The sequence below is a fragment of the Centroberyx gerrardi genome, chromosome 9 (genome assembly GCF_048128805.1).
Source record: "Centroberyx gerrardi isolate f3 chromosome 9, fCenGer3.hap1.cur.20231027, whole genome shotgun sequence".
Lineage (NCBI taxonomy): Eukaryota > Metazoa > Chordata > Actinopteri > Beryciformes > Berycidae > Centroberyx > Centroberyx gerrardi.
Window position 1 is genome coordinate 19,870,533 of NC_136005.1, and position 21,431 is coordinate 19,891,963.

Below are 21,431 nucleotides of genomic sequence, written 5' to 3' on the forward strand. Positions count from 1 at the left end.
ACCAAACTACCTGCCAAGTGATCACTCTTCAATTTAATCTTAAACTTAACTAAAATCTGAGCTGGAGAATGAGTTCATTTCTATGCCATTTACCTAGTTTTGCATGTGATGGAGCAGATTGACCATTAACATTGTAACTGAGCTAAGTGTGATTTTTATTGAAATGAACAATATCGGAACAGTTCCTATTCAATTTCTTTAACCTAACCAAAAAATGACTACCAGGGGTAAGGGGTTTAATTCTCTTTTAGGCTGCCATGCTAAAATGCTGTATGCTTCGCTCTACTGTTAGGCTCTTAAGATGAAAGTAGTCAGCGCATGGCATGTTTATTGCTGTAGGGCTATATTTTGTAACTACAAAACTGCAAAAGCATATTTATATGCTAAAGGATGTAAATTATAAACCTGCTATTGGGCAGAGTAGGTAAGTTTAACTTTTAGCATTGATACAATATTAAGGGAAGTCATCCCCTTAAGACTCTTACTAAATTACTTTTTTCCTAACTCTTTATTTTTTCCCCAATCCACATTTTTGATATCTTGAGTAATTTCCTATTGAAAATTACTCTTCACTCTTTGTTTAGGAGTGTAGCGTGTGATGAGAGCTAAGCTGCAACAAAGCCTATCTTGAGACAGCCTCCACCTCTTCACGGGCTTTGGACACCACAATGTCGGACGTGAAAGTCTCTCAGATTCCCACTGTGAGTGGAAATCCCCCTCCTCCAGCGGTCATAAATCCCAAGAAGCCCGGACGTTTAACCAATCAGCTGCAGTATCTGGAAAAGGTGGTGGTCAGAGCCTTATGGAAGCATCACTTTTCGTGGCCCTTTCGCCAGCCTGTTGATGCAGTCGCACTGCATCTTCCAGTAAGTAGTAAAATTCTCAAAGCTAGATTAATTGTAACACTTAAGCCTGATTCTAAATGCCTTTGTTGTCAAGATGCCATAAGTTTTTATTTATTTGTTTTTTTCTTTTGGTGGGTATCAATTAAACTATTTCAGTGATTTAACTTAAAATTAGATTATGCACTTTTTCTTAATGGGTTAAAGTTCAGGAAAACCCTTGTCTGTTTATGGCAGTGCCTTTTTGTTGTTGTTGTTTTTTGTTCTAGGATTATTATGCAATTATTACAAATCCTATGGATCTGGGCACCATTAAGAAGCGTCTCCAGAACAATTATTACTGGAAGGGGCTTGAATGTATACAGGACTTCAACGCCATGTTCACCAACTGCTATATGTACAATCGGGTAAGGAGAAGTGAATTCTCTTTGTGGTGTATGTAGTGCACTCAAATGTGTATTTGCAGACTTTAAACCATACACATAGAAATGTCAAGTTAGTTTGACTCCCATCATGGAATGTTATGCAGAAATAACAGATCTGTACACTGACATAGTTTTCAGTTATCCATATTGCTGTGCTATAATGTAAATGAGGTAGTTCCACCCTCATTCACCAAAAACGGCAATTGATTCAGGGTTTTTTTTGTTGGGGTATTGCAATAATGCAGATAGTCAAAATTATTTCTGCAGTTCAATCTTGATCATCAGTGCATGCTTTGTGAGCTCTTTGGGTTTTTTTTTGCTGTCCCCAGCCTACTGATGACATTGTTTACATGGCACAAAACCTGGAGAAGCTTTTCTTGCAGAAAGTGGCCCAAATGCCTAAGGAGGAGAGTGAAGTGTCAGCAGTCACTACAAAGGCGCCGGGGAAAGGGAGGAAGACAAATCCAGGTATAGCACAGTCACTTCAACAGTGCTTTTAAGATGTGGTCGCACATCGTTTTATGCCTTGTTTGGAATTTGTACCTCAGGCTGTTAGTCTGCCTGCTTCTATATAATTGGGTTGTAGTTGTCATTTTGGTGGTTCATCATTGAAAATCTGCATTAAACACCCCACACACTCAAAAACATCACCATGGTAAAACTTGAAATCTGAACTGAAATTTTATAGTAACATATTGTAGAAAGTCATTGGCCTGTTCATTTTAGCGTCGAAACTGCATCTGATTCTTGTGTGTGTTCACTTTGCTTGCCAAATGCCCTTAATGCAGGTGCAGTGAAGCTGAGACCCCACTCCCCGGTGTCGGAGGTCGTGTTCCAGCAGACAGTGACGGTCATTCCTCCTGATGTGCTTCACTCCATCCCACCCGCCCAGCTCTCCACACAAATCGATGCAACAGTAGGTGTTGTTAATGCTTCCTCTGTGGCTTGTACAGTATACATAGTAAAGTCATAACAATAAGTTATTTAAATTATGAAATTAATTATTTTTGAGAGTATACAGAAAGGAGGTCCTAACACCTCTGCCATTACAAAGTAGGAAACATTTAGAATTTTCTTCAGAGACTTGGCTGGATGTTTGCTGCTTAAGTTAATGCAACTCATGATACCGCTCAGTAAAGAACAGACTTGATTTGTAGAATTATCCACACATGACGAATTATACAGATAGTGAAGATAGTATAGAGGAATGAAGTGTCTCACTTTTTGCTGTTGGCCTGACTTTGGCTCTTGAAGGCCAAGGTGCGGTCACCACACTGTAAAAAAGTGTTTTACCATTTTTGCAGTTACTGGTAACAAGAGTTAGGGGAGAAAAAGCTTGAAAGTTGAATAGATCCCCCACGGCAGCTAAGAGGATTACTGTTATAAGCTCCTGGTTGTCTGTGATAACTGTTCTACCAAAATGAATAATTTCTTTCAAAGAAGATAAGACTGAAGTGATGTTTCTGAAGCATTTAGTGGTATTGTGGCCAAATACTAATGTTAAATGACAGGACAGATACCATAACCTGCACTTGTGCCTCATACCCACATTTTTACTGCTAATTTCTACTGCTACTTACTAAAATACTTAGGAAATCTTAAATTCAGTGTCCCAATATGTTTGACTGTGCTACATTTCTAATTTAAGGGGCTATAGTGATATATTGTGTGCGGTGGCATTTGCTTGTTTGATCAGAAACAAGTCTTTTTCTTTATATTCAGATTAAAAAAGGTTTTAAGAGGAAAGCAGACCCCACAACCTCAACCAGCTCAGCAATCACTAGCTGTGAAGTATCGCCTCGTGTGGAGCTTTCAGCACCTTGTAAGTTATTCTCCAGGCGGGGCAGCGGAAGGCCCATCAAACCACCCAGGAAAGACCTGCCCGATTCTCCCCTTTTGGGCAAGAAGGCCAAACTTTCTGAGCAGCTCAAGTACTGCAATGTTATCCTGAAGGAGATGCTCGCAAAGAGGCACTCAGGATATGCGTGGCCCTTCTACACCCCTGTTGATGTAGATGCCTTGGGCTTGCATGACTACCATGACATTATCCTACAGCCTATGGATCTGAGCACCATAAGGGTAAGATGATGATGATGATAATCTAAATTGAGTGTTTAACATCATGCTCTATACAAATCAAATGGCAATATTTAGATCATGAGACTTCAACATGTTTCCTCAGAAAAAAATGGATCAACGAGAGTACGCAAACGCCCAAGAGTTTGCTGCTGATGTCAGACTGATGTTCTCCAACTGTTACAAATATAATCCACCTTCGCATGAAGTCGTCTTGATGGCAAGAAGACTGCAGGTATAGTTTCATCTATACTGTTAAAAAAAATAAAAACATTACATTAATTATGTTCATCAACAGTAAAGATTTAAAATGGAAATGAAATGGTCACACTGCTGGTGGTGATAACTGTAATAGTAATTAATGGTGGTAGTAGTAATATTACTGTTAGTATTATTATTATAATAAAAAAAAAAACCATTTGTGTTGGCACTGCCAGGATGTTTTTGAGGCCCGATATTCGAAGCTTCCAGAAGAACCACAGAGTCACTCCCCGCCAAATGGGAGTCACTCCTTACCTGTTCATCGAGTTGACAAGGGAAAAGGAGACGGACCTGAAAGTCTCTCAACCACAGCGAGTACCGACAGCGAAAGCTCCTCGGAGTTGGAAAGATCATCAGACAGGAGGGCCGTGCAGCTGGCCAATCTAGAGGAACAGGTTGGTGTACGTGTCGGTAAAAGTGAAAAGCCATTTTGAGAAGTTAATCACCTCTTTGCACTTTTGCTTAATTGCCTCATCTCATTAATGGCTGGCTTTTCAGTTGAAAGCGGTTAGTGATCAACTGCATAGACTCACCCAGGCGCCCCTGCTGAAACTAAAGAAGAAAGAGAAGACGAAAAAGGACAGAAGACCCAAAGAACAGAATATCATTGGGAAAAAGCACAAATCCTCAAAAAGCAAATCTAACATACAGAAACTGGTCAACAGCAAAGGCTCTACTCTGTACGTGAGCTCCACTTCATTGAATATGGGTTTTATTTTATACTTTTTGCCAGTAACATAGAACAGTGTATCCTACAACTTGTGCTAAGGATGATGTGAGATGTTTGTATGTGTACATGTCTAGGCATGGCAAGAGACACAATATTCAAGCAGTACCCATCAAATCTGAGGATGAGGGTATAGCGATACCAATGTCTTACCATGAGAAGAGGCAGTTGAGTCTGGACATCAACAAGCTGCCTGGTGACAAGCTGGGCAAGCTGGTGAATATCATTCAGGCCCGGGAGTCTTCTCTGCGAAATTCCAGTCCAGAGGAGATTGAGATTGACTTTGAAAAGCTTAAGCCTTCTACACTGAGGGCTGTGCAGAGGTTCGTTATGACGTGTCTGAGGAAACGCTCCAAGAGTATTAACAGTAAGTGCAATTCCCTCCCGCTCCCTTAAAGCTTTCCTCTTTCAACAAATGCATCTTTTTAGATTAGAGCTTCATTAAATACATCTTTTCTTTACTTAGGATGGAAGGTTGTCGTCATTGCCATTTTTCTCTGCTGTCCCACAGAAAAAAAGTTGGTGAAACCCAAACAAGGAGCGCAGACTGGGAAATTAAAGGATGCTGGGAGATCTCAGGTTGTCGGTAAAGAGCAGAGCTTGACTAAGAAGAAAAAGTCAATGGGTGAGAATTGAATACCCTTACCAGTGTGATTTCATTGCCGCTGTAGTGCTTCCACAAGTGAGGCATTGAGTGTAAATTACAGCTTTCCCTTTTTGTGTAACAGGTGAACCGATGGCGTCGCAAGACCCCAGCTACCTGCCGCGCCTCAGTGAGAGCAGCAGCTCCTCCTCCAGCTCTGATGGCAGCAGCAGCAGCAGCAGTAGTGATTCAAGCACTTCTGATAGCAGTGACTCTGAATCAGGTTAGCTGCTCTCCTCAGCACTCTGCCCTCACCTACCTCGTTTTCCTCCTACCTCCACTCTTAAAATAAGAGATACGCTATAGCTAAAACCCACCTGGACACCTGACTACCAGGGTTCACACCCTTTTCACTTGCTGGCATACCAAATACTTAGTTATTAAACTGTTTTTGCATGTTCATTGGGTGTTTTTTTTTCCTCATTATTTCATGCACACTTCATAATCTGTCTGCACTTAAGATATGCACAAACCTGTCACAAAGCCATCTGAGATTATTGGAGTAAAATATTTGTATTTTATTGTAGTTGAACCTTAATGTATGCCTGACATGCTGCTTCAATAGTACTATACTGTTGGCTTCTGATAAGCAATTAAAAGCAAAAATATATAAAATTTTATACATTTGAGATGTGGCCTAGATTGGTATTTGCACTTTTTTGGTAAAACGTCACTTTATGACACCAATCCTCCCTTGTGCCTCTGCTTTCCTGTCACTATGCAATGAAAGCTGGTCCTCACTTTAAACCTCCGTACTCCGGTTTCACTGAGTTTGTTTCTGCTCAGGTTCTCAATTGTATGATTTCCAAATGATGATGTAGCACAGTGGGTAATGGGTGTCATGTTATTATTTTTAGTGAGTCCTTTTTTTTTGTGTGTGTTTGGGGGGGGGGGGGGTTGAACCTCTAGAGGTTCAAATAAATATTTTGACAATGTACATTTGATATTAAGTGGTGTTCTCATTGTATTTATAATACTATGTGCCTAGTTATGTCTTTTTATTACTTACGGAGTATTAGGACATTCAGCTGTTTTGATTTTGAGAAATTGGTATGAAAAGTTGAACTCTCCAAATTAGTATAGTGGGAGGTAATTTTGTAATGGGATGTTGCAATACAAATTGTTTTACTGTCATGTAATATTCATGTGTCCTTCTAAACCTTAGAAAAAAACCTGTCAAGTGTTTTATTTTTGATATAAAAAGTTTTGCAAAAAAAAAAGTGACTGTTTGGTTTAGTAGACTGAAAATTAGACTGAGAAATTATTATTGTGCATGTCTTTCAGTGCCGAAAACAAAGAAGCAGAAAAGTAAAGACATTTGCCAGAAGGCTAAAACTAAGGTAAATACATCCACAACTTACTTGCTTGCAATCAAAAGTGATTCATGGCAAGACAGCCATGCTGGTTACAATGGAAACATAAGAATTTAATTTCTCCTTAAGTCAAAGGTGAAACGTGCTGCCCATAGCATGCAGATATTGGAGAGAAAAGATTTGATAAAAGCCTCAAACAAGACTTGTCAGCCAACTCCTGCCTTGCAATCCCTGGTGGCAGAAACCAAAGGCCGCTCTACACAGCCACATGCAGACCAGGCGTGTGATGGGCTGATTCTGTCTCCTCCAGGTAATGCTTATATCTACCCTCTTTTCTGTGCAATAGCTAACAGGGACATGAGATGTCACGATTAATGCAAGGTTATTCCATTTGTATCAATTTATCTTGGTGTGGTTAATTGCGATTTTCTCCAAGAATATGGAAGAACTGCTCGGCTAGCCCGGGGCTTGGAAAACTGGGTCAGGTTTTTCCAGTTGAACTTAGGAACTCAGTGGGCTGACATTGAACAAGCACAAGAGTGCTGTGGTTACCGTAACTCAATTCTAATTCAATTCATATGTATTTACCTGCATTGTTCTTTCCTCCAGTTCTGTGTTGTTAATGTCTCAGTGAAAAGTCTGTCCCATGGGGGGAAACTTTAGCAGTATCTTCTTGCTGCCGTTGTCCTTTTATTGATTTTACATGTTAAAGAGTTTTCTCATATATAAGAATGTTTGCGCTCATGGTTTATCTTTATTCTGCCTTATCCCCCTCATTCTACCCCAGCCTTACACAGCGATCTGCCTCAGCAACCTTCGAGACCTAGTGCCAAAGCAGCACCTCTACCTCCCAAAAACTCTGTGCTCCCTGATCAGCTTTGTCGGCCCCCTGAACTGGAGTCCCTCCTTGAGATTCCTAGTCTCTCCCTCACTGCCGGTGGCTCCAACATGGCCGTAGTGTCCACCGCTTATGAACCTTCCTCCACCTCCCCCTGTTCACCTCAGGCCCTTTCCTCTTTAATTCCCCCATATCCTCGGTGTCCTTCAGAAACACAAGTTCAGGAAGTGAAAACCAGCTCACTTTCACTCGATCCTCCTGATAGGGCTGAACAGGAAGGTAAGGGACCAGTCGCAGTAATTAGCCCCCGTTCTCCCAGCTTGCAGCATGCGGCTTTGTGTGTTGCGTTCAACCCATCTGACGCCGCCTCTTTTCTGCCTTTCAGTTGATTTTGTTGGCTCTGGTCTTAGGATTTGAATGGATCCACTCAATCCATTCAAATTCTGTGGCTCTGGTTTTAGGATTCAGCATCACTGTAGCTCTGGCTGTATCTGTGTTTTACCTCTGTGCTGCTCACATAGTTATATTGTGTTAAAGGTCATTTACTTTACTTTATTTCTTCGACAGATTTGTCTGCGCTGTTATCGCCCCTGACATCTCCTTCAGGAATTGTGCTGGACTGGTCTACCACCAGACTTGAGGTACTTATGATGAAACGGCAACACTCTTAGTACACTATTGGCTGTGACATTCAAATGTGCATTGTAACATTTCTACAGTGCGACTGTTGGGTCTGAACTGGGCCTTAATTTAGACAAATTGAGGGCAGAAAGGATTAGACAGAAGGATGACTAAGGTCATTTTTTCATCTGTAGTTTTTAATTGGTCTCAATCAAAAGTGAAGTTGTGGCAATTCTTCATTGGTGTGGTAATGCTACTCATTACAAATGGTCAAACAAATAATACTTAAAGGCATGTTGTATTCAGAGAGTCTCGTCCTTTTTATAATTTGCTCACAAAACTAAAATGAAATCTCTCCTTTCAGCAGTGCCCACTGTTGTCCCCTCTGCAGGACAGCCCGTTGCAGGAAAATGATGATGGGAGAGGAGGTAAGTCACTGGTCAACCCTGACATGGACTAAATGAAATTAATGGTACCTTTTGCAGGACACTCCTTAAAAATGTATTATCGTAGATTTCAGATTCTCTGAGGATTTGCTCGACAGTCGTACCACCGATGTGTCTTGCACCAACACAGCCGATACATCTGCTCAAGATGGGAAACCCCAATGTCCCAAAAAGGTTGGCTTTGTTTAATCCAGAGTTTACTATTCCAGAGTATTAAGATCTTTACTCTGAATTGTTTCTGAATTAATCTGCAGTTAATGATACTCAATTTGAAAGAGATTGCAAATGAACTTTGTGATTTGTCTGTTTTTAGGATATTGTCCTGAAAAATGCAGACTCTTGGGCTAGGCTGATGAAAAAGTCTGTTACCCCGAATATTATCAAGTCCTCAAAGGAGAGCTTCCAGCAGTTCCGTAAGGTTGCTATGGAAAAGGAACAACGTGAAAAAGCACTGAAGAAGAGACAGATGGAGGCAAACGGGGAGACGGAGGCTCCTGAAAAGAGCAGGTATTTCCAGAGAAACGGCCTGATGTGCATCCTGAATTCACATTTTGTGAAAGCTTGCAGACTAGCCTGGTTCCAGACTTCTGAATCGCGACCCGCCCACTCTTCGGATTTGGTTGAGCGTTTCAGGGTCTGGTGTTAATCTATTCAAAGGCGATTTCTCGATGGGAAAAATGATCGGGCCAATCAGCGCCTTTGTGCCTTTTGTTTGAACCGTTTGTGCAGCGGTTTTTCATTGCCGTTTCGGTTTAATATTTGTTGAAATCATTCCTTAACCAATATGTTGTCTTTGCAGAGACGATATTTTTGTCAAACGACCAACATTCTTGGTGAAGTTAGTAAATGCGCCCAGCATCAGTGTAACTGAAAATAACATCAGAGCGGCCGGAAAGGTCAGTCACTAGTGATTGGTTTGGGGAAAATCAACACCCCCCTACACAGAAAACTGCTAGCAAGGAGGCAATGTCAGACTGAATAATGGAGTGGAAACGAAATGGCCATTCAGTCTGAATAGCAGGCTACTTGCAGACTGATCCGAATGGCAAAATTTCCAGATGTGTCCAGTTGGATTTATATAATAACTCAAAATGAACATAAAAATGTTAGCAAGAAAGAACGGTCTGCCTCTCAACCTCGCCTTCTTGAAAAGCAACATGTTTGTCAAATTAACAATAAAAATGACGCTGTTGTTGATACTATTGCTATGTTTAATCAATTCATATCATTACATAATATTGGTCAGGCCCAAGGATTCTGATATTCAAGTGATCAGCATAATGTGGAAGCACAGGAAGATGAGCCGTATGGATCCCATCATCCGGAACATAGCATGCTAGTGTAAATCGGCCTTTAGACACTGAACAAGCATGTGGGTTTGCCCAACCCATAGTTTTTGAAAGGATGCTGATGAGTGAAAGCCAGAAGAGAATTTCTCTCTCCAAGTTTGTTGGGAGTTGCTTTCCTTGAGAACAACCAAGTAATTTGAGGAAATTCTCCCTCTAGCCTACCAGGCCCATACAGAGCAGAGAAAAATCCCCAACTTGGCAAAGAGGATCCTGATTCACCAGAGATCCTTTGCACAGAGGCTACCTTAGATGTGGAGCTGCAAAGACCCAAGTCTCCCGTGACAACGCAACTTCTCAGTACGCAACTCTCGGTGGATAGGGAAAGGGAGATGGCCCGCAAAAAGGAGCAAGAGCGGCGCAGACGAGAGGCTGTGAGTACCTCTGTCCTTGTTTCAGTGCCTTTTTCTTCTTTCTGGTACTGGTGGAGTGACATTGTTTGAGAACTGTTCTATGGTTTCCTTTTCTCCCTACAGATGTCAGGTATTGACATGACTATGCAGAGTGACATCATGGCTACATTTGAGCTGAACCTGGACTAGAAAGCAGCTGGGATTCACTTGATAAATTAGCTTGATCCTCTGTGCAAGAACTGTTGGTGCTGTTTCAGTACATGACTTAAGATGTTGGTTCTTTTCTGGGCGCTGGATGACAGAATGTCTATAAACAGCAGGATGGCAACTTCACATCAACCGTGTGTATATATACTCCATGAGAGAATACAATAAAAGACAATTTCACTTGTGAAAGACCATATATTTAATAAAAATGGGTCTTGCCCTTTTTGTATTTGCAATGGTTTGTAGTAAATATCTGCACTGATGCACTCTTGAACTTGGGGAATGAATGGGTGAAGCACTGTCACAAAAGGACCAAACCTGGAATGGCTTAAAAAGCTGTAACTTCACATTCTCTCAATCAATCAAATGCCACCTCTTTGACTTGTTTGCTGAAATGTGTAGTATTGTTTCTCAAATGTACAGGTTCTCTTGGTTCAGTTATCAGTATACAAAGCAAAAATATACTAAATGTAAAAAGAACACAGTTTTGATATACAGTATGTTACATGCACATGTTCTGTAACTGAATTTCTTTTCTTTTTTTTTTCTTTTTGTATTCTTTGAGAAAACCTAAAACACTTTTATACAAAAGAAAACCTTTGTTTTGTCTTAACCAGAGATTGATGCCAGAGTTTCAAATATGGGACTGAATTAAAATGTTTAATTCCCCAATTTGTTTATCTACTTGAAGGTGCCATACATTGCAGTGAGTTTATTGTATATTTTGCTTTGTTATTGTGTTAAATGTTGTAATCAATAATCAGTCCCGATTGTAGACTGTTTGAAAGACATGCACTGCACTTTGTTGTTCATATGGTTCTGGCTATTCCGAAGTTGTTTTCGGACATTATAAACATATCATTTTATTCTGTATGTTACAGTTTGTCTATGCCAAAGTGAATGAAGACAACTTTTTTACTTAAAATAAAGTTAAAGATATTTTCATTAAGTGCTCTGCATCGCCTTACCTGCAGTGCAGTGTAACCAGTCAAGTGTGTAACTATCCTCCTCTCCACCCCATTCCCCTCCTCTGTCTTCACTCCCTCCACCACCTCCACATTTCTCTGCCCTCTCATCTTCCTTTGATCATCTGTCCCTTTTCCTCTGGACCTGCCTGTCCGTCCAACTGACCCCTGGGCTGACAACAGTAACTGCAGCCTGGACAGTCAAGAATCGCTCTTTAACCTGCCCAAAATTAACATTGGTGAAGTACAAAGACTAAACTAGAAAAAGGCTACAAGTTCTTCACCTCAAGTTACCTTAAGAAAATTGCCACAAGAAGTTGTAATGCACTGGTTTCTGATGGTGTGAAAAGGGCCTATTGTCTAGTGAATTAAGTAATAGTTAAAATAACTCATTTTGCTGGGGAACCCAGTCGAGGACCCCTGGAGGTCCCCAAACCCCACTTTGGGAGCCACTGACTTAGACAACCAACTCCTGCAAGGCCCACACTGCAGCCAGAGCCCGATCCTGTAGATTTGCACCTGTCACCTTGTGTGGGACAGGGACTTGTTTCACTGGCTGAGTTCTGCGTCATCTCCAGTCAACAGACTATAACAACTTCCTCCTGCAGCCCATTTTGTCTGCTACCTCTCCAAATTCTTGCCATTCATTCTCGTCCTGCACCTTCTCTACTGTGGCTGCTCATATTCAAAGCCCTGGTGCTGGTGGTTCACCTAACTCTAGTCCAGGAGTTCAGCCCTTACTGCAACCCATGACCTGCACTCTGCTTAATACTATGAGCAAACGTCTCCTGCTTGCATATTTTGACTGTTTTAATACATATGCCTAGCGCCATTCATGTAAATGTACAGCCAGAAGGCTGCTGAACTGGAGGAGGAAAAGCTTTCATGAGATGCACGTTTAATAAATTCACTTAGCCATACACTCTGCAGCTATTCATCTGCATAATAATAGCACTAGTGTCTGACCCATTGCAAGCCACAGTCTCATGCTTTATGACAGTCAAAACTTGGTTAGGATTTTATTTTGAAGTTTTAAAGATTTCCTGTGGCACTTTTGGTCTATATAGGCTAGTGGCTGCATGATACTTTAGTTTTGCTGTGGTATTTGTATAGAAGGCTATCGTTATCAAATTTACCACAGGATTGAGTTATTTTTCGCTGGGGTTGACCATTAAAACCATTAAGCGGTTATGTGCCCCACGGTCTTAATCTTGGTATAGTTCAAACCACGTGAGGGATTATAAAAATAATCTTAAATTGGTTTAAGTGACTTATTACGGGTCTTGTCTTGAGTTGTATCTTCAGATAGCCTATAGTTTAGGTTCACAGTCTGATTGGCTGATTGGTCACGTTAGAAGCCGTTTTAAAATAGCTACCTGATCAACGCACCTGAGACAGTTAATGAGCTGACCGAAAATCACCAGTTAGGCTACGTTTTGCATGAGACACTTTGTTTAGTTACTGGTCAAGAACTATATTGCTTCGCGATATAATAAAATCGTATTAGTTTTTATTATTGATTACCAATAAAATAATTTTTAACATTTGCATGTTGCCTCTTTAATACAATGATTACCGCCGTTTTCTAAAACCAATAAGCCGCTCGAGGCCGAGGTTTACAGTGATTTTAGAGGTTAACTCGGTGCCTCACAGCGCCGGTCTCTCAGCTGCTCTGAATCACTGTAAAACACTGCGTCGACTGCCCATTTGCTTAATTTCGGACTCGCCTCCAATAGTCAACAACACCTCTCCAGCTAAACAACCTCTGCTGTCACACGCAAGCGTGAAATCTGACGTGATGCTCTTGCCACCGTCCCATTCAGTCGTTTGTTGGGATCCTCCCTACAGACAGTCGTGCGTATGCGCTGTTAACGAAACAACGGGATTGTCAGAGCAATATTTCAAGGGAAACGACCAATTAACAGAAAGAAATCAATAGGTAACGTGATCCGGATTGATTTCCTGCGGCAATGTAAAGATGGCGAGAGTGCTCCACAACTTGCTGTTATTTATGATCAGACTTGCGCTGAAAATCAGAGTTCTGGGGTATTGGTCATTGATATACGGTTATTGTGCTCTTTGCACCACCGTAGCCCTGCTGAAACTTTGGTGGAACATCGTTTTAAGGCCGACAACAACCTTCCAATGGGGGATTCGTGAAACTCCCCCGGCTTGTCTGAATGACACGTCCTTGGGAACCCACTGTTATGTTAGGATAAAGGTAAGGCACACGGGAAGGCACTTGGCCGCGAAAGGTGTCTGGTCTTGTGAGGAAATAGCCCCATTGTGTGCGTGCATCAGCTCTCTCGCATGCTAAGATGTGAGCTGTGAAATGCTACAACACCTTGCTTGCCGCTGCCGTGTCGCGTCGTGAAAACCAAATAGGCCTGGTCTTTGAGCAAATCATGAGGCATCTGTTCGTTTTGAGACGTTTTTCAGTGAAAACACGGTCTGTGAGTCTGTGTCTATGTGTGTGTGTGTGTGTCCGCCCGGCGCTCAGGTGGTGCTGAAAGGACAGCTCCCCCGTTTCCCGTTTCATCATGCACAATATCAGCAGTCGTGCCGCCAGAGCGACACCGAAGTAACAACCAATGTGTTAAAAGATTATGTAATTAAATACCAAAGGCATGCGTAGCAAAAAAAAAACAGCCTAGTGTTATATTAATGGGAGTCAATCAAATGCTTTTCATGGAGGAACATCCAACATTTGTTGACATATGATGGCTTATTAATCAGAAACCAAAGTTTTTGTTGGAACAATGATTCTCATTTAGCCCGTGTGTGATTTTATTTGTGGATAACACAGATACAGATGAAACTAAGACAGAGATGACTTTATAAAAGCTGACTTTTGTTTGAAGAAATACTGATGAGAGCCTTACAAATTGATTCTCAGATGTGTGTTGAGTCAGAGCAAAAATGAGAAGAGAAAAACCTACACCTCTTATCGTTTTCTAGTTATTCCGATTATATTGTTGCTCCTAACACTTCTTTTTTCATGAGGCTGCTTGCAATTATAACCATTCATGAATGCTGATTTATTGTATTGTATTAAGTTGCCTTGGATAAGACTGTCAGCTTGATGTTTAAAGTGTAAATATGTCTGTCTACTTTCCACCCAGGAGTCTGGCCTTAGGTTTCACTATGTTGCTGCTGGAGAGCGAGGAAAGCCACTCATGCTGTTTTTACACGGCTTCCCAGAGTTCTGGTAGGTCAAATGGGAAAGGGGAAAGGGGGGGGGACTAAACAGTAGCAGACAACCAGACAGTAAGAAAAATATATGCTTTGGTCAATGCTTGGTGTTTTTGTCACATTAGTTGACTCCCTTCAGATGTCCTTGATTATGAGGATTGCTGCGGCTCTAAAGTTTCAGCAGCATCGTTCAAATCGCTCTGGTCAGGTTTCTGGGCCGCAGAAACAAATACATTCCAGTGAGGATTCTTCATTCGCATATATTTGAGTCCTAGGCTAGACTTGATAACGCCATGGGGCGAAAAGGTCCAAAGCATTCAAGATCTCTTCCCCCTGATACGAAATGAAAAATGGTGTTGGGCACCGCTCCTGGATTGGGGCCAAGGAGGTTGTCAAGTGCTGTAAGCCAGTCCAGATCTCTGACATACTACCAGAGCTGCAGATGGGACAGGGATTAATTAATGGTGGTTGGGGGTCGTTTCTGCTTCACTTGCCATATTCTGCACAGGAATGATGAACTCCACTGTGCTGTGGAGAGAGAGAGAGGCGGTTGTAAAGGACTCTTATCACTTAAGTCATTCTTAAAATGTGCTAATTCCCTCATAGAAGTGAGAAGAAAAAAAGTGCAAGTCTATATGTGTGTGTTTGTGTGTCAAGGGGGTTTCGAGGGGCTCGCTTTAATCCAAACCTCATCTATATTCTAAGATCTGAAGTTTCAGTGTGGGGCTCTTATCCTGACTCATCAGAATCACAGTCAGGCCTCTGCATCCTCTCGCTTCTCCTCGCTTTGGAGGAGGAGGAGGAGGAGGGGGTTTGTGTCCTGATGAGGAGCCTCTACAGCAGACAAGATCTTCAATTAGGGAGTCATCCCAGTCCACATGATGAGTGGGCGGATTGGAATCTAAAACAGCTTCTATTATACAGAGGTGACCTTCACTCAGCTGGAAAGGAAGCTGAGTGCCAGTTTAGAAAAAAAAAGTTCTGTAAAGTTACACTGGAGCTACTTCAACTCCATACAGTATGTAAAAGGTGAAGAGGTTGGAACAACTCTCCTCTGATAGATGTGCTATGCTTTGTCTAATTCAAGTGCCTTCTTTTGAATTGGTTTTGATTGGCAGGGCCGTCTGTCTGCTGGCAGACAAGGTCTTGTGGAGTCGAGACTAGATTCATCCTGAAGGAAGCTATATTTCTTGATAAAAATAACAGCACTATATATTGTCAGTGGCCTGCAGAAACCTTGTATCTCCAAAAAGTCAACTTCTGCTGACAGCTGAGGAAAAATTGGTTAACTGGACACCATTGCATTTTGGATCTGTTATAATACATTTTCAATGGTTTGGCTTCGTCACAATGTCAGGAAATATCCTCTACCTGTGGGGGACAATGCCAGCTGTCAATTACAGAAAAAAGCAAAAATCAGAGACAATACTGGGTTAGCAGTATTTGTGCATATTATATGGACGCCCATATAATGATAAGTCTTATTGTCTTCTGTTTGTCTGCCTCAGGTTCTCCTGGCGCTACCAGCTGCGTGAGTTTAAGAGTGAATTCCGTGTGGTGGCCATCGACATGCGGGGCTATGGGGAGTCTGACTTGCCTGTCTCCACCGAAAGTTACCGCTTTGATTACCTGGTTACTGACGTCAAGGACATTGTGGAGTACCTAGGTAAGGAAACGCAGGAGAACTCACTTGTCTACCCAAAGACTTTATCTGAAATAACTCCTAGGAGGGGACACTTCTTTGACAGTGTCTTGAGTCAAAAATAAACTTGTTTATCATTCTTATGCTGTGGAGAGCCTCCAGGCCCGCAGCATGGCATGACAAACTTCCTGTGACTCATGCTTGCTGAACATGGGACATTGTGCAGATACAGAGCCCCCAGCCCCCAGCCTGCTGACTGCACACTCACACTAGTGGGGAGCTTCCACTCTTGACCTGGAGGTGTCTGCACACACCAGCGTCCCTTAATTGTTATCTGGCCAGCATAACGTCTTGTGTTCTGTTACATTTTTTACGTTTTTTTTAGTGCTCATTACATGAAAGATGATCTGATGATGGTCTCAGTCAGAGTAACTCTACTCTAATCACAAAGTAGACAGTTTGCAGGAGCTTTTTCTTTATTTGTCAACCTATGGTCTTTTCCTTTGCAGCTGTCACTTTGTATTCAGCTCTACTGTTTTAGTGCTCATTACATAAAAACTGTAATATTTCAGATATTTTGATTTTACCACATAATCTTGAATAAGTCCAGCCCAGAGGCATTTTATGGCCTGTAAGTGTTCTTGAGTGGCTTTTGAAGACATTCCTCATATTAAAAATGTATTTTCTCAGAGAAAGTGCTGTTGAGAGGGGTCCATAATTAATGTTTAGTAGCTTCATACATGGCTCTAGTTGTTGCTGTTTAATTCTTTAACAGGCTTTCAAGAAAATAAGCTGATAGCAAAGCATATTGCTATGCAAATTATTGAATCAGTGATTGGTGCAGTGGTAGTGGGATTCCTGCACTGATAATATGATAACTTTGATTTGCCTTAACAAGGCACGTCAAATAACATCCTCTTCTTTGCTATTTTGGTAACAAAGATGAGTGCTCAAAGCAAACACTGAAAAGCTGACAGCGGAAGCAGACAATCGTCAGTGTGCCTATGGCCCTCTGTCATTTTCCAAAAGTGGTCCCCAGGCTTAGCTGGCTGACAATCCCTCTTCTCATGCATGTGATATCGGTGTCGAGATGAGGCTCGCTGGAATGATTAATTCCAGTGGGTGTAAATGGTGCTGGGCAGGTAAGGGGATTACTGTGTGGTGACTGGAAAGCTAATGTGATCAGAATCCCTCAGACTGATGTCCTGACCTTGATCTCCATTTCAGTTCATGTCATCAATGACATTCATTTGATTGGTGCAAATGTCCTCTGAAGGAGGGAGGCAGCAATAGAGAGTAGTGAGACAACAGTATTAAATTTCAAGCACCGACACGCTTGTTGATAAACGGTCTGTTAAGGGATGCGGCGTCAACCTGAACGGATTTATATCTATCTATCACATGATTGTCAGATTGCTGCCTCCTCCCACAATAACAGGAGTACTGTCATTATGTCATATATGCATCTCATTTCCCTCAAAGGGTACAACAGATGTTGCCTCGTTGGCCATGACTGGGGTGGGACCATAGCGTGGCTGTTTGCCATCCATTACCCGGAGATGGTGACAAAACTCATCGTCTTAAACTGCCCCCACCCTTCTGTGTTCACAGGTACGATATCACTATCTGGAAATGAACTGATCCTCACACATGCTGCTTCTGATGTTTGTATGACTATCATATGAAAGAAAACCAATTCGATGCATACTAATTAGAGAGGCTCTGCTTTGGTTCTTGGGTTATTACCGTAATTATTATCATTAATTAGGAAGTATTATTGCTTCAATTCCATGTTTGCATCCATCTGGTAAATCCTCTCCTTCCTTAAGGGGGAGACGAGGAGGTAATTACAGGAGGCTAATGCTTTAATGTGAAGCTGGAACAGCTGGTTTAACTGGTGGAGACACAGGCAAAGTCCTTGAGACTTATCACAGCCCCAGTGCCTGTAAACACACCCTTCAGTCATTAGTGTGCCATTTAACCTCTTCTCTTCTCTTCTCTCCTCTCTTCTCCTTCTCTCCTCTCCTCTCTTTTCTTCTCCTCTTCCCTCCAGATTATGCCCTGCGTCATCCCAGCCAGCTGCTGAAATCCAGTCATTTCTTTTTCTTCCAGCTGCCCCGCTTTCCAGAGCTCATGCTTTCCATCAATGATTTCAAGGTGGTTTGTTATGTGTGGGCTTGAGCAATTTCAAGGTCAAGGTTGTGTGTGCGTGTGTGTGTGCATGTGTGTGTGTGTGTGTGTTTATGTGTTTGCATATGTGTGTGTGCATGCATGCGTGTCCATATGCATGTGCATTGATGTATGTTGCATGTTATTATAGTGTCAGTCTATTTTTAGTGTTTGCATCGTGTGACTGCAATGAAATAGGTTATTTGTGGTATATGAAGTGGTCAACTAATGCTGAGGGAAATGTGCACATTATATAGACTATTACCAAATCATATGCTGTGCTGCTTAAGTATAATGACACCATTTTCAATTTTGTTAATAATTAGCTATTTTGTCAATACATTTAGTGGTAATTTTGATTATTTTGTATCTCCTCAGCTTTATTATTCTGATTGTCCACACTGAAACATGCACCATTCAGATTCACCAATATCATTTACAATAAAGAATGAATAAAGATTAGTATCTATTTCTTTATTAACAAATGCAAAAAATGCACGTTTAGGCTTTAGTAGTTTTAGTAGTTACTTAACTCTTGAATTTTTTCAATTTCCTTTATGATTTTCTTAAATTTAAATGAATTCTCATCATAATGATGGAGCAGTCAAGACATTTTTTAATTTCATCGTATGTTGGAAGAAATAATGAATGCATCAAATCACCAGTCCTATGCAGTATTCCATACACTTGCTAATGTAAATGTATGATCATGTACTGTAATGTTTCCTTAGAGTATTGGGGAGGAGAAGTAGATAATGTAGCAGAGCCAACAGTAAGTCAATGTCAGCTTAATGATTGCGCCGCTGTCCATACCTTTTCTGACCCGTATCGCTGCGACAGCGACTTGGACGCCCTTGTCTATGAATGTCTTGTAGATCAGATCACACCAGTCACACAAACTCACCCCGTGCATCCTGCTCTCTCTGCCGCAGGCTCTGAAGGGCTTGTTCACCAGCCGCAGCACAGGGATCGGGAGGAAAGGCCGATGGCTGACTGCAGAAGACCTGGAGGCCTATCTGTACGCCCTGTCGCAGCCTGGCGCTCTGACCGGGGCCCTCAACTACTACAGGAATGTCTTCAGGTGACAAATACTCAGCTCACAACAAGTTAGATCTTTTCATTGCTTCCCACATAGCTCAGCCGCACTTGATATGTTGAAGTTGAAAGTAAGATATACAGAAGTTGTTTTTTAGAAATGTTATATAGGGATGTTGTGATAGTCAAGCAAGACAAATCACAGGAATGCGTCATTATACAGTAACTATTGGAACAGGTGTGCTGCTGTCATACAGTAGAAAACCAACAGCTTTTATTGACATACTTTTAGATGCTTTTAAGTCAATTATTGCACACAGTGTGGTAATAAGAAGTCACATTCAATGTCTATGGCGTGCATTTCCAAAAGTTACTGTTACATACCGACTGTTTTTCATATATGCACATTGTTTAATGTATGCTTACAAATCAGCTATTTTTCTGCCCTGGCCGTTAAAGTAATGTGCATACAGAAACCATAAATAGAATTTGACTGTGTTCATCCTAAGCAAATTTAAATTTGTAGCGCCCTCTAGTGTTAGAACACTGTTGATTCATAAAGCCAGTGTGCATCTGTAAAGGCCTTTCCTTCAGTGCTGTGAAATATTTGATATTTTCATATACCTTCATTGTTACATGCACAACTAACCAGTTGAGTAAAGACTGATCAACACAATCAAAACAAACACAGAATTTCAGTGCATGTGTTTTTGATATGTGGACTCAACATGCATGGCTGAGCTCACCATCTGCTCCCTCCTTAAGCAGTGAGTTATCTCAGAATAGCTTTTTTATGCTTACGTAAAAGAAATGTCACTGACCCATTCCCAATTACTCTCTCCACAAGCACTCTGCATACCTAGGCAACAGGGACACAACATGAAATACACAATGTTAAAAGCCCATTAAAGTCTATAGTGCAGCAACATTTTGAACATAATGGTCAGGGGTTTCGACTGTGCAAAGTGATAAATCTCCTTGTTTTTTGTCCCCCCCCCCCCCCCCCCCCTTCATAGCTCCCTCCCCCTCAGTCACAACTATGTCAGGTCTCCGGTTCTGCTGCTGTGGGGAGAGAGGGATGCTTTCCTGGAGCAGGAAATGGCCGAGGCGTGCCGCCTGTATATCAGGAACCACTTCCGTCTCAACATCATTTCTGGGGCGAGCCACTGGCTGCAGCAGGACCAGCCCGACATCGTCAACACCCTCATATGGACCTTCCTCAAGGAGGGAGAGGGACGTAAAAGCTACAGGAACTGAACCCCCCCACCCCCCCTCCACTTGCCACACCTGGAAGCCTGGAATATGCCTGTGATACCAACCGACATAACGATAATGCAATCATTCTTTAAATCTTACACATTTCAACTATTTTTTTAAAGATGTCAGCAGTAGAGGAAAGAACAAAAGCACACGTCATCAGAGGGGACACTGAGTAGTACGTTCGACACATATTCAAGATGTTTTTGCACATGACATCCGCCTTAAAGTTCGTTGGTTACAACATTACAAAACGTGTGGCAAAATCTCTTTGTGAGTTGTATTGTGTGGTGCCTTTTAACTTTCGAGTTTTGCGGTGTAAAGAAGCAGCACGTCCTGAGAGATCGGGACGTGGTGTCGTCTGCTATACTTGTGTGTTTCACTGGGTCGCTCCACTCTACTTTGGGCACAGTCCTTTGGGAGCCCGGCTCTCCTACTCCCTTTATCAGGTAGTGTTGTCTAAACGATCTTTCTTTTTTGTATTTTTTCCTCGATATTTGCTCAGATATAGAGAATGTTGTTATCTTGATCTTCCTGTATAGAGAAAACAGTGATGGTTGACTATTGTACTCTTTTGTATCTCTTCCTACACACTGCATTTTGAAATTCACTGAGCCAGGTCTACACCATTTGATTTTATAAATAAAGTAAGTTAGTGTGAATCTTTAGGAGTGCACTGCTCTTTAAATTTGTTGTCACTTATTAAACTGATAATAATGAGGGTGTTTGCAAGTGATTCAAGCTACGCAGTGTGTCCCATGCTCCCACGTGTTTGGCACGTTGCCTCAGGACAAGCATGCAGTCTCTCCGAGTCTTTCATACTGAAGAGATGAAAAACGAAAAAAAAAAATAGTAGTGGATGTACTGTAGTTAAATATAGTACAGGAATGTTTGACTCTGTTGTAGATAGTTATTTGGGGTCTGCTCAGTAGAACAAACACATTTTGCTATTTATTCTGTTCATATTGTGAAGGGGTCTGTTGTGTGTGTGGGACAGGGAAGAGTAGTTAGTTGGGACTACATGGTTCGTCGCTCCCTGAAAGCCATAGAGTTACAAATAAAATGGCAAAACA

The 21,431-nt window shown here is 41.7% G+C and overlaps 2 protein-coding genes across 2 annotated transcripts; both read left to right on the top strand.

Annotated features, from left to right (window-relative positions):
• Positions 1-522: 522 nt before the first annotated feature.
• Positions 523-10,536, top strand: brdt (bromodomain, testis-specific). The gene is made up of 19 exons (XM_071926193.2): positions 523-866; positions 1,112-1,249; positions 1,597-1,735; positions 2,056-2,183; positions 2,990-3,346; positions 3,450-3,578; positions 3,781-3,999; positions 4,103-4,284; positions 4,409-4,698; positions 4,843-4,956; positions 5,060-5,197; positions 6,259-6,314; positions 6,417-6,597; positions 7,693-7,766; positions 8,111-8,174; positions 8,260-8,366; positions 8,506-8,699; positions 9,699-9,912; positions 10,015-10,536. Exons 1-19 carry the CDS (start codon positions 669-671, stop codon positions 10,078-10,080), a joined length of 2,988 nt encoding a protein of 995 aa, XP_071782294.2. The 5' UTR covers positions 523-668; the 3' UTR covers positions 10,081-10,536.
• Positions 10,537-13,041: 2,505 nt separating this feature from the next.
• ephx4 (epoxide hydrolase 4) lies at positions 13,042-20,358 on the top strand. The gene is made up of 7 exons (XM_071926194.2): positions 13,042-13,284; positions 14,186-14,271; positions 15,764-15,921; positions 17,380-17,508; positions 17,951-18,054; positions 18,999-19,147; positions 20,118-20,358. The coding sequence occupies exons 1-7, from the start codon at positions 13,042-13,044 to the stop codon at positions 20,356-20,358; spliced, it is 1,110 nt and encodes a 369-aa protein (XP_071782295.1).
• Positions 20,359-21,431: the final 1,073 nt, after the last annotated feature.

What these genes read in the sequence shown, in the direction of transcription:
- brdt (XM_071926193.2), top strand. Translation starts at nt 669, where the DNA reads ATGTCGGACGTGAAAGTCTCTCAGATTCCCACTGTGAGTGGAAATCCC. An exon ending in TAAGAAGAAAAAGTCAATGG is followed by an intron (nt 4,957 to 5,059) that starts GTGAGAATTGAA and finishes TTTGTGTAACAG; the next exon opens with GTGAACCGATGGCGTCGCAA. An exon ending in AACCCCAATGTCCCAAAAAG is followed by an intron (nt 8,367 to 8,505) that starts GTTGGCTTTGTT and finishes GTCTGTTTTTAG; the next exon opens with GATATTGTCCTGAAAAATGC.
- ephx4 (XM_071926194.2), top strand. Translation starts at nt 13,042, where the DNA reads ATGGCGAGAGTGCTCCACAACTTGCTGTTATTTATGATCAGACTTGCG. An exon ending in CACGGCTTCCCAGAGTTCTG is followed by an intron (nt 14,272 to 15,763) that starts GTAGGTCAAATG and finishes TGTCTGCCTCAG; the next exon opens with GTTCTCCTGGCGCTACCAGC. An exon ending in TACTACAGGAATGTCTTCAG is followed by an intron (nt 19,148 to 20,117) that starts GTGACAAATACT and finishes CCCCCTTCATAG; the next exon opens with CTCCCTCCCCCTCAGTCACA.